The 15,839-nt window shown below is 36.1% G+C and overlaps 1 protein-coding gene across 10 annotated transcripts in view; it reads left to right on the top strand.

The window, feature by feature from the left end:
* The window catches only part of MED23 (mediator complex subunit 23), a 55,080-nt gene that overhangs the window by 22,140 nt on the left and 17,101 nt on the right, over positions 1-15,839 (top strand). For 8 of the 10 annotated variants that reach the window (XM_063813496.1, XM_063813494.1, XM_063813495.1 and 5 more), the window contains 13 exons: positions 641-886; positions 1,804-1,946; positions 2,920-3,094; positions 3,743-3,906; positions 5,970-6,094; positions 7,370-7,575; positions 7,664-7,844; positions 9,433-9,603; positions 9,958-10,174; positions 11,785-12,021; positions 13,257-13,422; positions 13,968-14,040; positions 14,901-15,115. In XM_063813496.1, coding sequence (XP_063669566.1) covers positions 641-886; positions 1,804-1,946; positions 2,920-3,094; positions 3,743-3,906; positions 5,970-6,094; positions 7,370-7,575; positions 7,664-7,844; positions 9,433-9,603; positions 9,958-10,174; positions 11,785-12,021; positions 13,257-13,422; positions 13,968-14,040; positions 14,901-15,115 — 2,319 coding nt within the window. Of the gene's footprint in view, positions 1-640; positions 887-1,803; positions 1,947-2,919; positions 3,095-3,742; positions 3,907-5,969; positions 6,095-7,369; positions 7,576-7,663; positions 7,845-9,432; positions 9,604-9,957; positions 10,175-11,784; positions 12,022-13,256; positions 13,423-13,556; positions 13,730-13,967; positions 14,041-14,900; positions 15,116-15,839 lie in introns of those variants that run through there. The other 2 variants (XM_054686322.2, XM_009452013.5) reach the window with 2 other exon arrangements.

Below are 15,839 nucleotides of genomic sequence, written 5' to 3'. Positions count from 1 at the left end.
CTGACTGAGATATCATTCATCTCTGGGCTGCCAGGATTGATTGAGCTGATCTGGCTGGCATGCCCCTTAATATCTCTTCCAAAGTTGTGATGACTCAATGAAAATACCATTCTTAGATAGTATTGTATTGTAGTCAAGGGTGCTAGGAGTAGCCTAACTTCCCACCTAGAACTTCTGAGAAGGACTGCCACTTCTCTTCACAGGAGATGGCAGGATTGTCAGACTTGATACCTCATTTGGTTTTCATTTTATGAGACACCCCTTAACCACCTTTTCATAGTGGTATCTGTAATGAAGACATTGTTGTGTTTATACAGACAGATAATAAATAGAAACCTGGTTCATAGATTTGTGAGTTATTTCTTCATTCTCTGAAACTTAGCCTAATATGGTGGTCATATATGTAGTGCATACTTAACAGTACCCATTAATTGTTTATTTAAAATTATTTTTCTTCTGAAATGCTACTCAAACTTCTATGTGTATTCCCACTGTACATTTCACACAGAAACTATAATACCTATAGGAACAAAGATAGCATTAATAAATAATTGCATAAAATTGAACTTTTAAAAAAATACAAATTAACATTATGGAAGTTATTTTCATTTTTTCTTTTTAATGGAACGTGAATTTTTAGGTTCCTGCAGCAGAGTCTAAGAAATAAAAGTTTACAGATGAATGACTATAAGATTGCTCTATTGTGTAATGCATACTCTACAAATTCAGAATGTTTTACATTACCCATGGGAGCTCTGGTAGAAACTATTTATGGAAATGGAATTATGAGGATACCTCTCCCTGGAACAAACTGTATGGCTTCAGGATCTATTACACCCTTACCTATGAACCTCCTGGATTCACTGACAGTTCATGCCAAAATGAGGTATGTTCTTTTTATTAATTTGGTTCCATGTCAGGGAATTGATACGAGTATAGTATAAACCTTTATTTCATGATTTTATGTGTGTATTATTTCATAGTCAGGTACATTTGAGAAAAAAAAGTTAGCTTTATTTTATTACAAAAGTAAATATTTTTTATTATAGGAATTCTAGGATAAACAAACCCAAATAAAGTAATTGTTGTAATCTCTACATGAGAGATAAGCATTATAAAAATTTTTTGCACATTTTTTTTCATTTTTTATAGATAAGAATGAGGACTAGTGTAGCTAGAGCTTCCAACATTTTTGGAAAGGGCTAGAAATCCAGATTTTTTATTAGTAGTCTTTCAGCTTTTAAGTATTGGCTCAAATTTGAAACAACCACTGTATAGGCCAAAGAGAATTTGTCTGTGGGCCTCCAAGTGGAGCATCAGTCCTGGTAGAGCTATGCTCTTTTTCAAATGGTAACCATTGTGATAGAATTACACATGTGCTTCACTTGCATATATAACAGATTTGAGCAAAGCCCCATTAGAACGTAACATTTGGGTCTTAGCAGTGATTTATTAAAGTAAATCTGTGACAAAAGTTATTTAATTTCCCAAATGTATTTTGATGCATCATTTGAGTGACCAAAATCCCTCAAGCATGCTCTTATGAGTTGAACCCAAAGTTTGTTTTTCCATGAGCAGGGGGATCCGTATGCATATTGAAAGCACCACAGAAACGGAATGAGTCTCAGATTGTGCAGTGCATCCTTACCAAGTGTCCTGCACAGCTTAAACACATTAAAAATGAATCAACTTCATTTGAATCATTTAAGTTCGGATTTATACTAAGTTACTTCTAAGTAGAGTAGCCCCTATGTTTATGTCAAAAATACGGATTTTTATTTTCTTCCCTTTTTTTCTCCTCAGCCTTATTCACAGCATTGCAACCAGGGTGATAAAACTTGCTCATGCAAAGTCCAGTGTGGCCTTGGCTCCAGCCCTAGTGGAAACTTACAGTCGTTTATTGGTCTATATGGAAATAGAGTCTTTGGGCATCAAAGGATTTATCAGTAAGACAGGACTTTCTGGTGTTTGTAACTATTAACCCATTCATTAACTCTAAAGTTACTTTTCTAGGTCCTGGGGACACAGCAGAGAACAAGTCACCACCATGATGGAGCTTATGGAGGGGGACATTAAATAAATGAAATATACAATATGTCAGATGATACATGTTATAGAGAAAAATAAAGCAAAAAGGAATAGGAAGTGTGAGGGTTGGGGGGTTTGTTGCATTTTTAAGTAAAGTGGTAAGAAAAGGTTAATGTGCTAGGTGCCTGGGATGCAGTGAGCAGGATAGACCTGGTCCCTGTCCTCATGCAAATGGATTCTGCCTGAGGCAGCAATGCTGTCCTCCAGTGCATACGAAGTCTGACTGGAAATAAAGAAGGAATTTTCCTACCTTGCAGAAGATACATTATAATGTCTCATTTATTATATAGTTCTAAAATAATAGATACTTTCTAATATAGAAGTGTTTTTCTGATTCATGGTAATTCCAGCTTTTCACGAATACAGCATAGTCTTAATTTTAACCACAATAACTCTTCTTAGATAACTGATTGTTGAATAAAACTTTCTTGCGGGTAGGAGGAAACAAGGGCAGGTATAATACAATTTTTTGTGTTAAAAAGTGAACCTCATACTTCAAAAGGTATGGAACATTAATTGTCTAAAAATAAAAGATATCAGAATTGAGAAGATTAATGTTTTTTCATATCTTGTCTCATTTTATTTTTCCAGATAAACATGATTATCAATTGCCAAATCCCAGGAAAAAAGCAAACTTGATATTATAGTTAGGATCTGAATTTTTCCTTACTGTTAAAGTAGAAAATAAGAAAATATGGAGAATATAAATGTGTGTGGGCGTGTGTATTTTCACAATCAAATCTTTATATTTTACTCAATGTGACTTTCTTCAAATATCTTTTCATGCATAGCCTTTAATAATTGGTACCTTAAATTGTCTTTTTCCTCCAGGTCAGCTTTTGCCAACTGTTTTCAAATCACATGCATGGGGGATCTTACACACACTCCTTGAGATGTTTAGCTACCGGATGCATCATATTCAGCCTCATTACAGAGTTCAGCTCCTGAGTCATCTTCATACTTTGGCTGCAGTTGCACAAACAAACCAGAACCAGCTCCATCTTTGGTGAGCTCATTGAAGACCATCTTTCCTTAAGATTTATTAGAAACTTTCTTGGAGATGAGGTTCTTAATCCTTTACCTTATAGTTTTTTTTTTATTATTATTATTCATCTGTCATAAAACTTCTCTGCTTCTAAAGTATTTTGTTTCCAGTATAGGAGCAGAGTCCAGCTTTTTAAATAGAAACTGATTAAGATAGTTGAGTCCTTCCTTCAGGATCTTTGGACTGAGAATTAGTACTTCCAGGGTATTTATTATTATGTTGTAACTTAGCCCTTTAGAATGCTGGTTTTAAGTATACTTCAGATTATGGTTAAAGTATCATGTCGCATTGATTTTGCTTTACATTAAAATATATTTTAGATAGAAAAATATAATTTTTGAAATGCAGTATCTCCAGGTGAAATTTTTTAGTCCTATAGGCGACAAGCCATCTTTTTCAAATGTGTAAAAAGTCACGATTTTCACTATAAAATTGGACACATTAGGTTTTTTAAACAAATTAAGCAACATTTATTCCCACACAAAAGTGTTTTTTTAATTAAAGAAGGGATAGTCATAGATTGCATGTTTTTCCATTGTAATTAACCTTAGATTTAATTCCATAATTCTGAAATTTTTTTACATTTCTTTTTATTCTCCCACTTTTCAGTGTCGAGAGCACTGCTCTCAGGCTTATAACAGCATTAGGTAGCTCAGAGGTACAACCACAGTTTACACGCTTCCTTAGTGATCCCAAAACAGTGCTCTCAGCAGAATCTGAAGAACTGAACCGAGCCTTGATATTGACCTTGGCTAGAGCAACTCATGTAACAGGTACGGTGAATATGTGACTACAAACAACAACAGATGAATTAAAGTGTGCCATGATTCTACTAATTACTATAGTTATAACATACTAAAAAGATACTTTTCATTTGTTTGAAAAAAGCCGGTTGTTTTGATATCTTCACTATTTCACTCATTTATGGAAGCTCTTTTGTGTACCATCATTCTATTAATAACTGCGTTGAGCATCAGTTTTCAGCTATCCATAATTTTAAAGTAGTAATACTTTAAGCTTTTTGGTCTCAGGACTGCTTTACACTCTTAAAAACAAAATTGAAATTCCCAAAGAGTTTCTGTTTATATGGATTATATCTATGGATATTTATTCTATTAGATATTAAAATTAAGAAGTTTAAAAATATTTATTAATTTGTTTTTAAATAGCAATAATAAACATTACATGTTAATATATGATGTTATGAAAAAAAGTATATTTTCTAAAGCAAAACTTTAGTGAGAAGAGGTGCCATTGTTTTACATTTTTGCTTCTCTAATATCTGGTGTAAAGGAAGACATAGTTTGGATTCTCATCTGCTTAGACATTTAATCCATTGAAGTTTTAGTTGAAGTAAGTGAAAAATGTGGCCTCACACAGATGAGGTTGGAAAGAGAGGAGTATTTTAATAGCTTTTTCAGATAATTGGGAATGTTCTTTGACATCACATGGAAAAATGATAGTTGCTTAAAGGTTAGCTGCAATATGGAATCCAAAACCCCCAGTAAACTTCATGTACTTTGTTACATTATAATCTGTACATCTGTTTTGTACATTTAGTGGATTTTTAAATCCATGCATGTTTTGTAACTTCATGAATTATTCATTTTGAAAATACTGGTTCACTGAGTTACGTAGATCTAGCAAACGTTGACATTTTGTTTATACAGTATCAGAAAATTACATTTGTTAATATCACTGCAAAGTTTATTAGAAAAATCTAAGTTTTAGAATGCTATCATGTTGTGGTAGATACAGGTTTTCCAAAATTTCAATTTTTACTTGAAAGGTCAAATTTTATCATTGGAAAAAGTTACTATCATTTGTTTTCCTTAAAGTGACAAGCTCATTTTGTTAATTTTCAAGAAAATGTCTGCTAAATACGTAAGTCTAGCTAGCTATAGTTTTCTGTCAGACGTTCTTTCAAGTAAAATTGGAATTCAAAAAAAAAAAAAGCAGCTGATTTAACTCAGTGCTCAGTCAGTCACACAAGTGCACAAGTGTTTTTCCTCAAGACACCCATCAAACTTGGAACACTAGGCATATGCTTCCCCTTTTGTTACATATGATGTTAAAAATAGGTGTCGAGATTGACACTGGCACTTTTCTTTCACTGAGTGCATGTGGTGGAGAATACAAAGCCTTTTCATCTAGTCTGGCACCACTGTTTGATTTGTGCTTAGGACCAGCAGTTTTACCACCATTGCTTTTGTACCGTCAGTGCTCATACCAAGTGAAAAAGCCAATGATATCTTTTTATTATTATTTGACCTCATTGAATCTTTGAAGGGCTATTGGGGAATCCCCAAGAGGTCTACAGACCACACTTGAGAACTGATGTTTTAAAGAGATAGTTATTGATTTTAGCAACCTCAAATATGTTTATGTAAATGATGTTGTTTTACATAAAGAACCCTCTTCAATTCTGAGATTTATACATGCATTATGTAATTATTTCACTCACCAAAAAAGATATCTTTCTTTATTCTATTCCCTTGGCCGAATAAAGTACTACTAAATCAGTGTCAAAGTAAATGAACAGTAGTGATGGGCTTGTATTACTGTTATCGCTGGTACTCTGTAACCTCAAAAAAAGAGAGATTTCAAATGTCTTTTGTCATCTTTTCATAAACTGTTCTCATATTTTCTAATGTGATCATCCAGATCATTCATAAACTATGCAAATTTAGGTTCTAAGCTGAATATAACTAGTTAAGCAGTGAATGCACTGCAGTGAAATTCTCAGTGTACATTAATTATTATTTTCGCTATAATCTTTTATGAATTGTGGATATAATCATTTATATCTGGATTACATCTATTTGTTTATGTTTAGATTTTTTTACAGGCTCTGATTCAATTCAGGGAACTTGGTGTAAAGACATACTTCAGACTATCATGAGTTTCACTCCTCATAATTGGGCTTCACACACCCTGAGCTGTTTTCCAGGCCCACTACAGGTAATTTGGTCTTGAATTACTTATTGAATGCACATGAAATCCTTCTTCCCATTCACAATGGTGTTCTAGAGTGAGTCTTGGTGACTTCTGAATAAAATTAGCTTTTATTTATTTTAAAAAATATTTAGGGGCTGGGCATGGTGGCACAAGCCTTTAGTCTTAACTGCTTGAGAGGCTGAGGCAAGGGGGATGGCTTGAGCCCAGGAATTCAGGTTCACAAGGAACTATGGTCACACCACTGTACCACAGCCTGGGTGACAGAGCCAGACCCTGTCTGTAGAAAAAAAAAAAAAGTCATTACTTACAAAATCTCTCAAGTTGTTCTGTGTCCTACTCTGGTACTGGACATGTTTCTAAAAATTTAACTATTATGGTTTCATCTTAGTTAACAGTTTTAAGGGGAGGAAGAGTAGAAAGAGGAAAAAAATAAAAGTGAAAAAAATTGAAAAAGAGAAAAAAATAGTTAATGGTTTTAGAATCTCATGAAAATTAACATAGTACCTGAAAACTTTTTTCTCTCTCATAGAACTGAAATGGGGAGAAGTATAATGTAATGGAGCTTCACAGAGTGTGCATAACATGACACTTCACTGAATTTTTTTCTTAATCACAGAAAAACTGTAAACCTGGCTTTTCTAATAGGGAGAAAGGCAAACCTCATCTGTCTTCTCCTTTTCAGAAAAAATGTTAGGCATGATGAACATCCACTTTTCATAACTCCTGGTAGGGCTAGAGCATTTGGTTTTTAAACTTACCAAATCACCTGGAGGGCTTGCTAAGCTGCAGTTGGCTGGGCCCCCAGCCACAGAGCTTCTGATTCAGTAAATCTGGGATAAGGTCTGAGAATTTTGCATTTCTTGTAAGACCCAGATGATGCTGATACCGCTGGTGTTGGGACCACACTCTGAGAATCACTGGGCTAGTGCAATGGATTTTCCTCAAAGACACTAACATATGTAGCCAAAGGGTAGAGACACTTCATTCTTTTTTTTCTTTTTAAGATTGGCGGAAGTATCAACAGATGATTGAAGAAGCTTTGAATTCAGGCTTACTTAGAATTTCCATTTAGGAAATCTAGGAAAAGGAATCTTGGAGATAATCTAGTCAAGCTTATGTATTTTCCAGACACAGAAATTCAGGCCTTAATTGCTGAGTTGCTCAAGGTGACCTAGAGTTTATTAATGTCAGAATCAAGTCTAGAACTGGTTTATTAACTCCATATCCAGTGCTCTTTCTACTATAACCAATGAAATAAACTTCTAATCCTCTTTTTAGGCATTCTTCAAACAAAATAATGTGCCTCAGGAAAGCCGTTTTAATCTGAAAAAAAATGTGGAGGAGGAGTATAGGAAGTGGAAGTCAATGAGCAACGAAAATGACATTATTACCCACTTCTCTATGCAGGGCTCCCCTCCTCTCTTTCTTTGTCTTCTCTGGAAAATGCTCTTGGAAACAGATCATATTAATCAGATTGGCTATAGGTAAGTCAAAAACCTAATTTGCATTCCATTTGGCAAATTGTTGTATCCATACAACAATGGAGTTTATGTTTTACTCTCTGCCTTCCAGAGTATTAGAGAGAATTGGAGCCAGGGCCTTGGTAGCCCATGTGAGGACATTTGCAGATTTCCTGGTATATGAGTTTTCTACATCAGCAGGGGGTCAGCAACTCAATAAATGCATTGAAATTCTTAATGACATGGTATGGAAGTATAACATTGTTACACTGGACAGATTAATTCTCTGCCTGGTAAGAATAAATACATTTCTAAGCTTATTCTCTTAGATCAAGATGTATGACTAATATATGTTATGCCAATCTGCTCTATATTGCTTTGAAGGATTTAATGAATTTATACTATATCAAGCATTGCTGTCACTTCCCTAAAGAGCTGGAAATTTTCCTATTTCTATTTTTGTTTGTTTTTGTTTTTTTGTTTGTTTTTTGAGACAGGGTCTCGCTCTGTCGCCCAGTGCAGTGGCGTGATCATGGCTCACTGCAGCCTCAACCTCCTGGTCTCAAGCAATCTCCTCCTGCCTCAGCCTCCTGAGTAGCTGGGAGTACAGGCATATGCTACCATACCCAGCTAGTTTTTTTTTCTTTTTAACTTTTTTATAGAGATGGGGTTTCTCCATGTTGCCCAGGCTGGTCTCGAACTCCTGGGCTGAAGCAATCCTCCCTCTTCAGCTTCCCAAAGTGCTGGGATTATAGGCGTGAGCTACTGCTTCCAGCCCCAATTTCCTTATTCATTCATTTAATAAGTATATATTGAATATCAACTGTGTTCTATGTATAGAAGGTACAGAAGTAAATAAAATAGATGTGGTCCTAGCCTTGTGATACTTTGAAAATATGAGCAATTAGACCCTGAGTTGATTCTCCAAAACTCCCACTAGAGGGAGGAAGTAGCAGTAAGTCACTGTGTTTCTTTACAGAGTGCGAATATAACCATTTCTGTACACTTTGGTAACAAACATTCCCCGAATGTTTTTTTTTTCTCCTGACTTTGATGTCTATTTCCAGCAGATTTTTTTTTTTTTTTTTTTTTTTTTGATATGGAGTCTTTCTCTGTCGCCCAGGCTGGAGTGCAGTGGCGTGATGTTGGCTCACTGCAAGCTCTGCCTTCCGGGTTCACACCATTATCCTGCCTCAGCCTCCCAAGTAGCTGGGACTACAGGTGCCCACCACCACACCCGGCTAATTTTTTGTATTTTTAGTAGAGATGGGGTTTCACCGTGTTAGCCAGGATGGGCTCAATCTCCTGACCTCGTGTTCTGCCCGCCTCGGCCTCCGAAAGTTCTGGGATTACAAGTGTGAGCCACCGCGCCTGGCCTTCGGGTAGATTTCTTTAAAAAGATATTGAAGTAGGCTGGAAAATGCTACATTGAAAAAAATTCTATGGTAGTGACATTTGGAGTGGCATAGTTTAACGTTAACCCCTTAGCTGTGGAGCATAGATATAAAAGTAGTTATTATATTTTAGGGGGAATAATGTAAGTCTATAAATCAATAAGATGTCAGGATAAGATGGAGGTGTAGAAAAAATATTTCTAGGAAACAGTGAGAAATCTTATCTGCTTAGGTGATAGCTGTGAAAGAGATTAAATTTTTAAAAGTAAAGATGGACATCCCAGGCAGAAGGAATGGTAAGCCAAAAATAGGCAAGAAAGGTCATATATGTTTGGGGAATACTGAACAGTTGGTTTGGGATAGACTAGATGTCTAAGGAAATTATAATAGTGAGATTTTACTTTGTTAAAATCTAGGCTTTCAGATGGCCCTCATGATTTTACACAGGTTGAACATTTTCATATAATTTTTCTGTTGTTTTTCAAAGGCCATGCGTAGTCACGAAGGAAATGAAGCCCAGGTTTGTTATTTCATAATTCAGTTGCTGTTACTCAAACCAAACGATTTTAGAAATCGAGTAAGTGACTTTGTGAAGGAAAATTCCCCAGAGCACTGGTTACAGAATGACTGGCACACCAAGCACATGAATTATCACAAGGTACTAGTTCTAATTAGTATTTCAAATAGTCGTTTTAAAGCCATACTTGAGTATTTGATGAAGTGATTTGGCCGTTTTCTCTCTGGTTCTAATGTTTTTTCTCTTGTCTATATAGAAGTAAGTTAGCTCTCTGAACTTCTTCAAGGTTTGAGAATTTCTATAATGTTGAGAATAAATTGAAACTGCAGTTTTAGTGGACATAAGGACTTCTATAAAAAGAAGTAAAGTATAATCAAGTATAATTTTAAATGTTTCCTTGCAAAAAAAAATCTAAACAATGTTTTCACGTTTAGCTCTTTTAAGAGAATTTTTTAAAAAATGCTCTAACCATTTATCATCTTCTCAATTCCACAGAAATATCCAGAGAAGTTGTATTTTGAGGGCCTCGCGGAACAGGTGGATCCTCCTGTACAGATCCAGTCTCCCTATCTGCCCATCTATTTTGGGAATGTGTGTCTTCGATTCCTTCCAGTATTTGATATAGTAATCCACAGATTTTTAGAGTTGCTTCCAGTATCCAAATCACTGGAGACTCTACTGGATCACCTAGGAGGCTTATATAAATTTCATGGTGAGCTTTTTCAAATTTTAATTTCGTCTAATACCTCCATTATCAAAAGTAGGATGGGCAGGACCACATGGTAATAGTGGCTCTAAAGGTTTTATTTTAATTATTTTAAAAATGAAGTGTTTTGAGAATAAGTACTATGGATGGTGCCATGAAGTCTAAAATATACAACATAAAAATATAAACAAAAGTATGAGTTCAGAACAGGGTGATGTTACTGTAAACTAAACAGATCTTGGCGGCCTTCTTGGGTGGGTAGGATTTGGACTTGATGCATCCAATTTATAGCAGCAGCAGGGAAAATATAGCACACGAGGCAGAAGGGATCATTTGGGGGAAATCATGGAGGAGATAAAGTATATTTGAAGAAAAATTGCTACATTGGGTTGAATTGAAAATTCTTACCAGAGAGTTCTAGAAATAAGATTGGAAAGACAGATTGTACCTAACTGTAGATCACCTTGAATGCTAGGCTGATTTTGTAATTGCAGATAATAATCAACTGGAAGTTATTGAGTATGATCATGGCATAGGAAACATTATTTCAGAAAGATACATCCAGTTATAGTTGGCAGCAGTCTTAGGATGAAGCCATTACAAGGACATGTCAAAAAGCTCAGTTGTGTGATTAGTATCTAAGCAACAGTGGTTGCATTGAAAATGAGAGAAAAGGGACAAATGGTCACAAAAGAAGGAACAGGACTTGATTGGCTGGTTATAAGGAGAATATTGAAAGAAAAAGACAACTAAAATTTTAAGCATAGTTACTGGAGAGTGGCAGGGTCAGTGACAGAAATGTGAAGGTCCTGGAGCAGCCACTATGGGAACAAAGTGTTTGTCTGGCAGGCAGTCCTGCTTCATCTTTAAGATACCTTCCCTCAGAGCAGAAGTATGAATTGTGTGTTAACATGGTAGAATAGGCATAAAGTTCAAGTGAGCGTTCTTTTAAAAACATTTTTCTTTTGGATTAGGTAATATACATACTTGATGGGGTAGAGTATACAGTGAAAGGTAATTAGTCCCATCCTGGCCTCCAGCTACCCAGTTTCTTTCGTAGGCAGCCAATGTTACCAGTCTCTTGCCATCCCCTCTTAGATATCCTGGCTGGTTTGTTTGTTTGTTTGTTTGTTTGTTTGTTTGTTTTAACACAAGTGTTCTGTACCCTGTTTGTTTCAACTTTATCATGTATTAGGGTTGGTCATTTGTATTAGTACGTAAAGAGCTGCCTCATACATGCCAGATTTACTTTATCAGTCCCCTGTTTTTGACCTTTTAGGCTGTTTTTCATCTTTCGCTAGTATAAACAGGGCTGCAATGACATCCCTTGTTGTATGTCAAGGGATTAAAATTTATGCAGGATAAATTTTCAGAAATGGAATTGCTTCCACTTAAATAAAAACAAATATAAATACAAACTGTATATTACTAGAAACATTCTGAGCCTTCTGCCTCTCCTCAGATTAAAATATTCATAGTATACAATTGCCCAGCATGTGAAGTTGTTTCATAAATCTTCTGAGCTGTTTTTCAGTTATCTGGAAAGCAGTTGGTCAGTTTTTCACAGTTATTAGTAACCAGTTAAACATTGTGGTGGTATGTTTTTTTCTTGGCAGATCGTCCAGTGACTTATCTGTATAACACTCTGCACTATTACGAAATGCACCTGAGAGACCGCGCATTTCTCAAACGAAAACTCGTCCATGCGATCATTGGCTCTCTGAAGGATAATCGACCGCAGGGCTGGTGTCTAAGTGACACTTACCTGAAATGCGCTATGAATGCACGAGAGGAAAATCCTTGGGTTCCAGATGACACCTACTATTGCAGATTGATTGGCAGACTAGTCGATAATATCCTTTTTATTGTGATTTTAGACTCCCAGAAATAACAGTATTTTGATTTATGAGAATATATTTTTTCTTTTAAAGTAATTTTTTATGTATTTCAAGGTTTTAATTTTTTTTAAGATCACTTCCATTTTCATCTCTGTAAAGATTTGAAATCTTAAATTAACAGCATCATGCCAATTAGGCTGAAATTCTATTAAAATTTGTATTTTAGAACTTGAGGATAAGTGGTAAAAAAATTATATTTAAAAATAGACTTTATGGAGATTTGTTTCAAAGAAAAAATCTTATTCTTACATACTATATTTTGTAGCACATGCATCTGTGTGCTACTGGAGAACGTAGGATCTTGTTACTTTAAAAAAATTAATGTTTGGGCCGGGCGCGGTGGCTCACGCCTGTAATCCTAGCACTTTGGGAGGCCGAGACGGGCGGATCACGAGGTCAGGAGATCGAGACCATCTTGGCTAACACGGTGAAACCCCGTTTCTACTAAAAATACAAAAAATTAGCCGGGCGTGTTGGTGGGCGCCTGTAGTCCCAGCTACTTGGGAGGCTGAGGCAGGAGAATGGCGTGAACCCAGGAGGCGGAGCTTGCAGTGAGCCTAGATCGCGCCACTGCACTCCAACCTGGGAGACAGAGCAAGACTCCGTCTCAAAAAAAAAAAAAAAAAAAAAATTAATGTTTGTAGTAAATAATAAATGATAAAATATATTTTTCTTTATTGAAAAGGTATATTTTAGTGAAAATATACTTGGATGTTTATTTCTTCATTTTGATTTTATATTTTCAGTTATTAGCACTCTAAATGTCTATAACCATACCACTATTTTACTAGGTAAGAAATTCTACATAAATGAGCATGACTTATTTTCCTACACAAAGGAATTTATTTTCTGAAGCAAAAGAATGACTCATTAGAAAATAATTTTCATATTAATGTCTTATAACTATTAAAAGAAATAGGCTCATGAAACCTAGGTATACCTTGGTTGCATCTGTGGCTATTATATGTCATATTTATAAGAACCCACCTGAAAGACCAACCATTTATACCTGTGGTTAATCAAATGGTTGCTTTTAATACATTTCAATCATGTCAAACTCATTTGTATTTGGTTTGCATTTGCCTCTTAATCTCTCTAAGTGTAGATAAATCACTTCTTGGCAGCTCATAATCAGATAAATTGACAATCAGATGAGATAGTCCAATTGTTATTGCTTTAACTGTGTGCACCGATGGCTGGCAAATCTCCTGGTCCCTTTCCAAACTGTGACTGGAGATTCAATGAGTTTCCCAACCCAGCTGCCCATGCTCTCCATGTTACTTGTGTGGAGCTCATGGCCTTGGCAGTTTCAGGCAAAGAAGTTGGGAATGCCCTTCTAAATGTTGTCCTAAAAAGGTATGTATTCTGGTTCATGCAGTAAGATTTGTTGTTTATTTGTAAACAGAATGGTATTCTATTTCAAACTTTTAAGACAAACCTGTTGCCGCAAGGCTGATGCACATTGGATGATGACTGTTTTCTGGTTCCAGATCTTGTCTTTGTGATATAGGAGTTATGGAATGAGCCCTGGACAGGATCCTAAGATCCGGGTTTGTTCCTACTTCTACTCATTAATAGCAGTTTGACATTTAATATAGGAATAATGTTAACTTGTCACTTAAAACAAGATTCTCTTCATCTTGTTTTCAAGATTTCAAGATTCTTTTAAAAATTAGCATGAAGTATGGGATAATGATTGGGGAGGAAGTATTTTTAAAAAGCCTTCTTGAGTTTTTATGCATATTACATTTTTATTCAATAAAAAATTCCCCATTGTTTTATTGAAATGGATTAGTTGTCGATCCTCTGAATTAGACATATTCTTTAAAAATAAGATCCGTTGTCAGCCATCTAAAATGTTTTTATAAATTCATACTTACATTCTTTTTTGCCGGTTGCAGTCAGCCTTTAGTGCCAAGAGAGAACATTACAGCATGGATGAATGCAATTGGTTTGATCATCACTGCCCTACCAGTGAGTTAATAATTGTGATTTGTACTTAGTGATGAAATACAGCCAGCTGTTCCATGTCAGCAAAAAGAAAAAGATGCATATAGGATGCCCTTGTATGGGACGTCATGCAAATTAATGAAGTATTTTATGTTTTTAAAGTTTTTTCATATTATTACTGCTTTAAAAATCTACAGTGACTAGTTTTTGCTTTTCTGTATTAGATCTAAATATATCTATGTGACTTACGGGTCTCTGCATTTTCTGGTACCACCTTACCTATCCAACTTTAGTTTTTACATAATAGCCTGATCTACTCTTGGCCACTTAACGTGTTGTATATCTACAGCCTTTGTTCCTGCAGATAGTGCTTAAGACATGTTTTAGGTACTTCTGAATGTGAGGGAATAAGACATTTTTCTTACTCCAGAAGCTTCTTCTTTCCATCACCTTCTCTAAAGCCTATTCATTCTTTGCTAGCTTAGAGCCTCCTTTCTCAGTGAATGAAGCCTTCCCTGACCTTTCCAGCTCACATGAAGACTCCTTTCTCTGACCTCCACACATATTTTTTTAAAGTTTATTATTTTTAAATAAATAATAAAGCTATAGATTTATTGTTTGATAAATTAATTGATTTACTGCATAGTGTATATCAGGTACCTAAATGAGCTGGACAGATACATGTATGGAGCCCCTTAACTCACAGGTACTTCTCCCAGGTTGTTACTGACTTAATTTGACCAGTTACAAAGCCACCCAGCTGTATTGTGCAGAAGCTGAAAAAATAGAAAACTTTAAAGAATGAGAAAACACTATTACTTTAGACTTTGGGGTGGAATGCTGGATAAGTGATATTTTTCACTAGCTTTCCTCCGATTTTAAAGGAACCATATTGGATTGTTCTTCATGATCGAATTGTGAGTGTCATCAGCAGCCCCAGCTTGACGTCTGAAACAGAGTGGGTTGGCTATCCATTCCGCCTCTTTGATTTCACTGCCTGTCATCAGTCCTACTCTGAGATGAGTTGTAGCTATACATTAGCTCTTGCACATGCCGTGTGGCACCATTCTAGCATTGGACAACTTTCTCTCATTCCAAAGTAAGTATAATAATTTCTTTAAAAAATTTGACGTAGGCTGGGTGCAGTGGTTCATGCCTGTAATCCCAGCACTTTGGGAGGCCGAGGTGGGCAGATCACAAGGTCAGGCGATTGAGACCATCCTGGCCAACACTGTGAAACCCCATCTCTACTAAAAATAAAAAAATTAGCTGGGCATGTGGTGTGTGCCTGTAACCCCAGCTACTCGGGAGGCTAAGGCAGGAGAATCGCTTAAACCAGGGAGCTGGAAATTGCAGTGAACCAAGATCGCGCCACTGCACTCCAGCCTGGCGACAGAGTGAGACTCCATCTGAAAAAAAAAAAAAAAAAAAAAAATTGATGTATTTCATTTTGTTCTAATCTCATTAACAGATGAGGTATATACTTCATTCATTAGAACAACTTGCGGCCGGGCGCGGTGACTCATGCCTGTAATCCAGCAATTTGGGAGGCCGAGATGGGTGGATCACAAGGTCAGGAGATTGAGACCATCCTGGCCAACATGGTGAAACCCCGTCTCTACTAAAAATAAAAGAATTAGCCAGGCGTGGTGGTGTGCACCTGTAATCCCAGCTAGTCAGCAGGAGAATCACTTGAACCCAGGAGGCGGAGGTTGCAGTGAGCCAAGATCACGCCACTGCACTCCAGCCCAGGCAACAGTGTGAGACTCCGTCTCAAAAAAATAAATAAATAAAAATAATCAAGTGAAAGTAATAGCCAGTGA

Source organism: Pan troglodytes, chromosome 5 (genome assembly GCF_028858775.2).
Source record: "Pan troglodytes isolate AG18354 chromosome 5, NHGRI_mPanTro3-v2.0_pri, whole genome shotgun sequence".
Taxonomy (NCBI): domain Eukaryota; kingdom Metazoa; phylum Chordata; class Mammalia; order Primates; family Hominidae; genus Pan; species Pan troglodytes.
The sequence above is the reverse complement of the archived record's forward strand: the minus strand, read 5'-3'. Positions and strand labels throughout refer to the sequence as shown.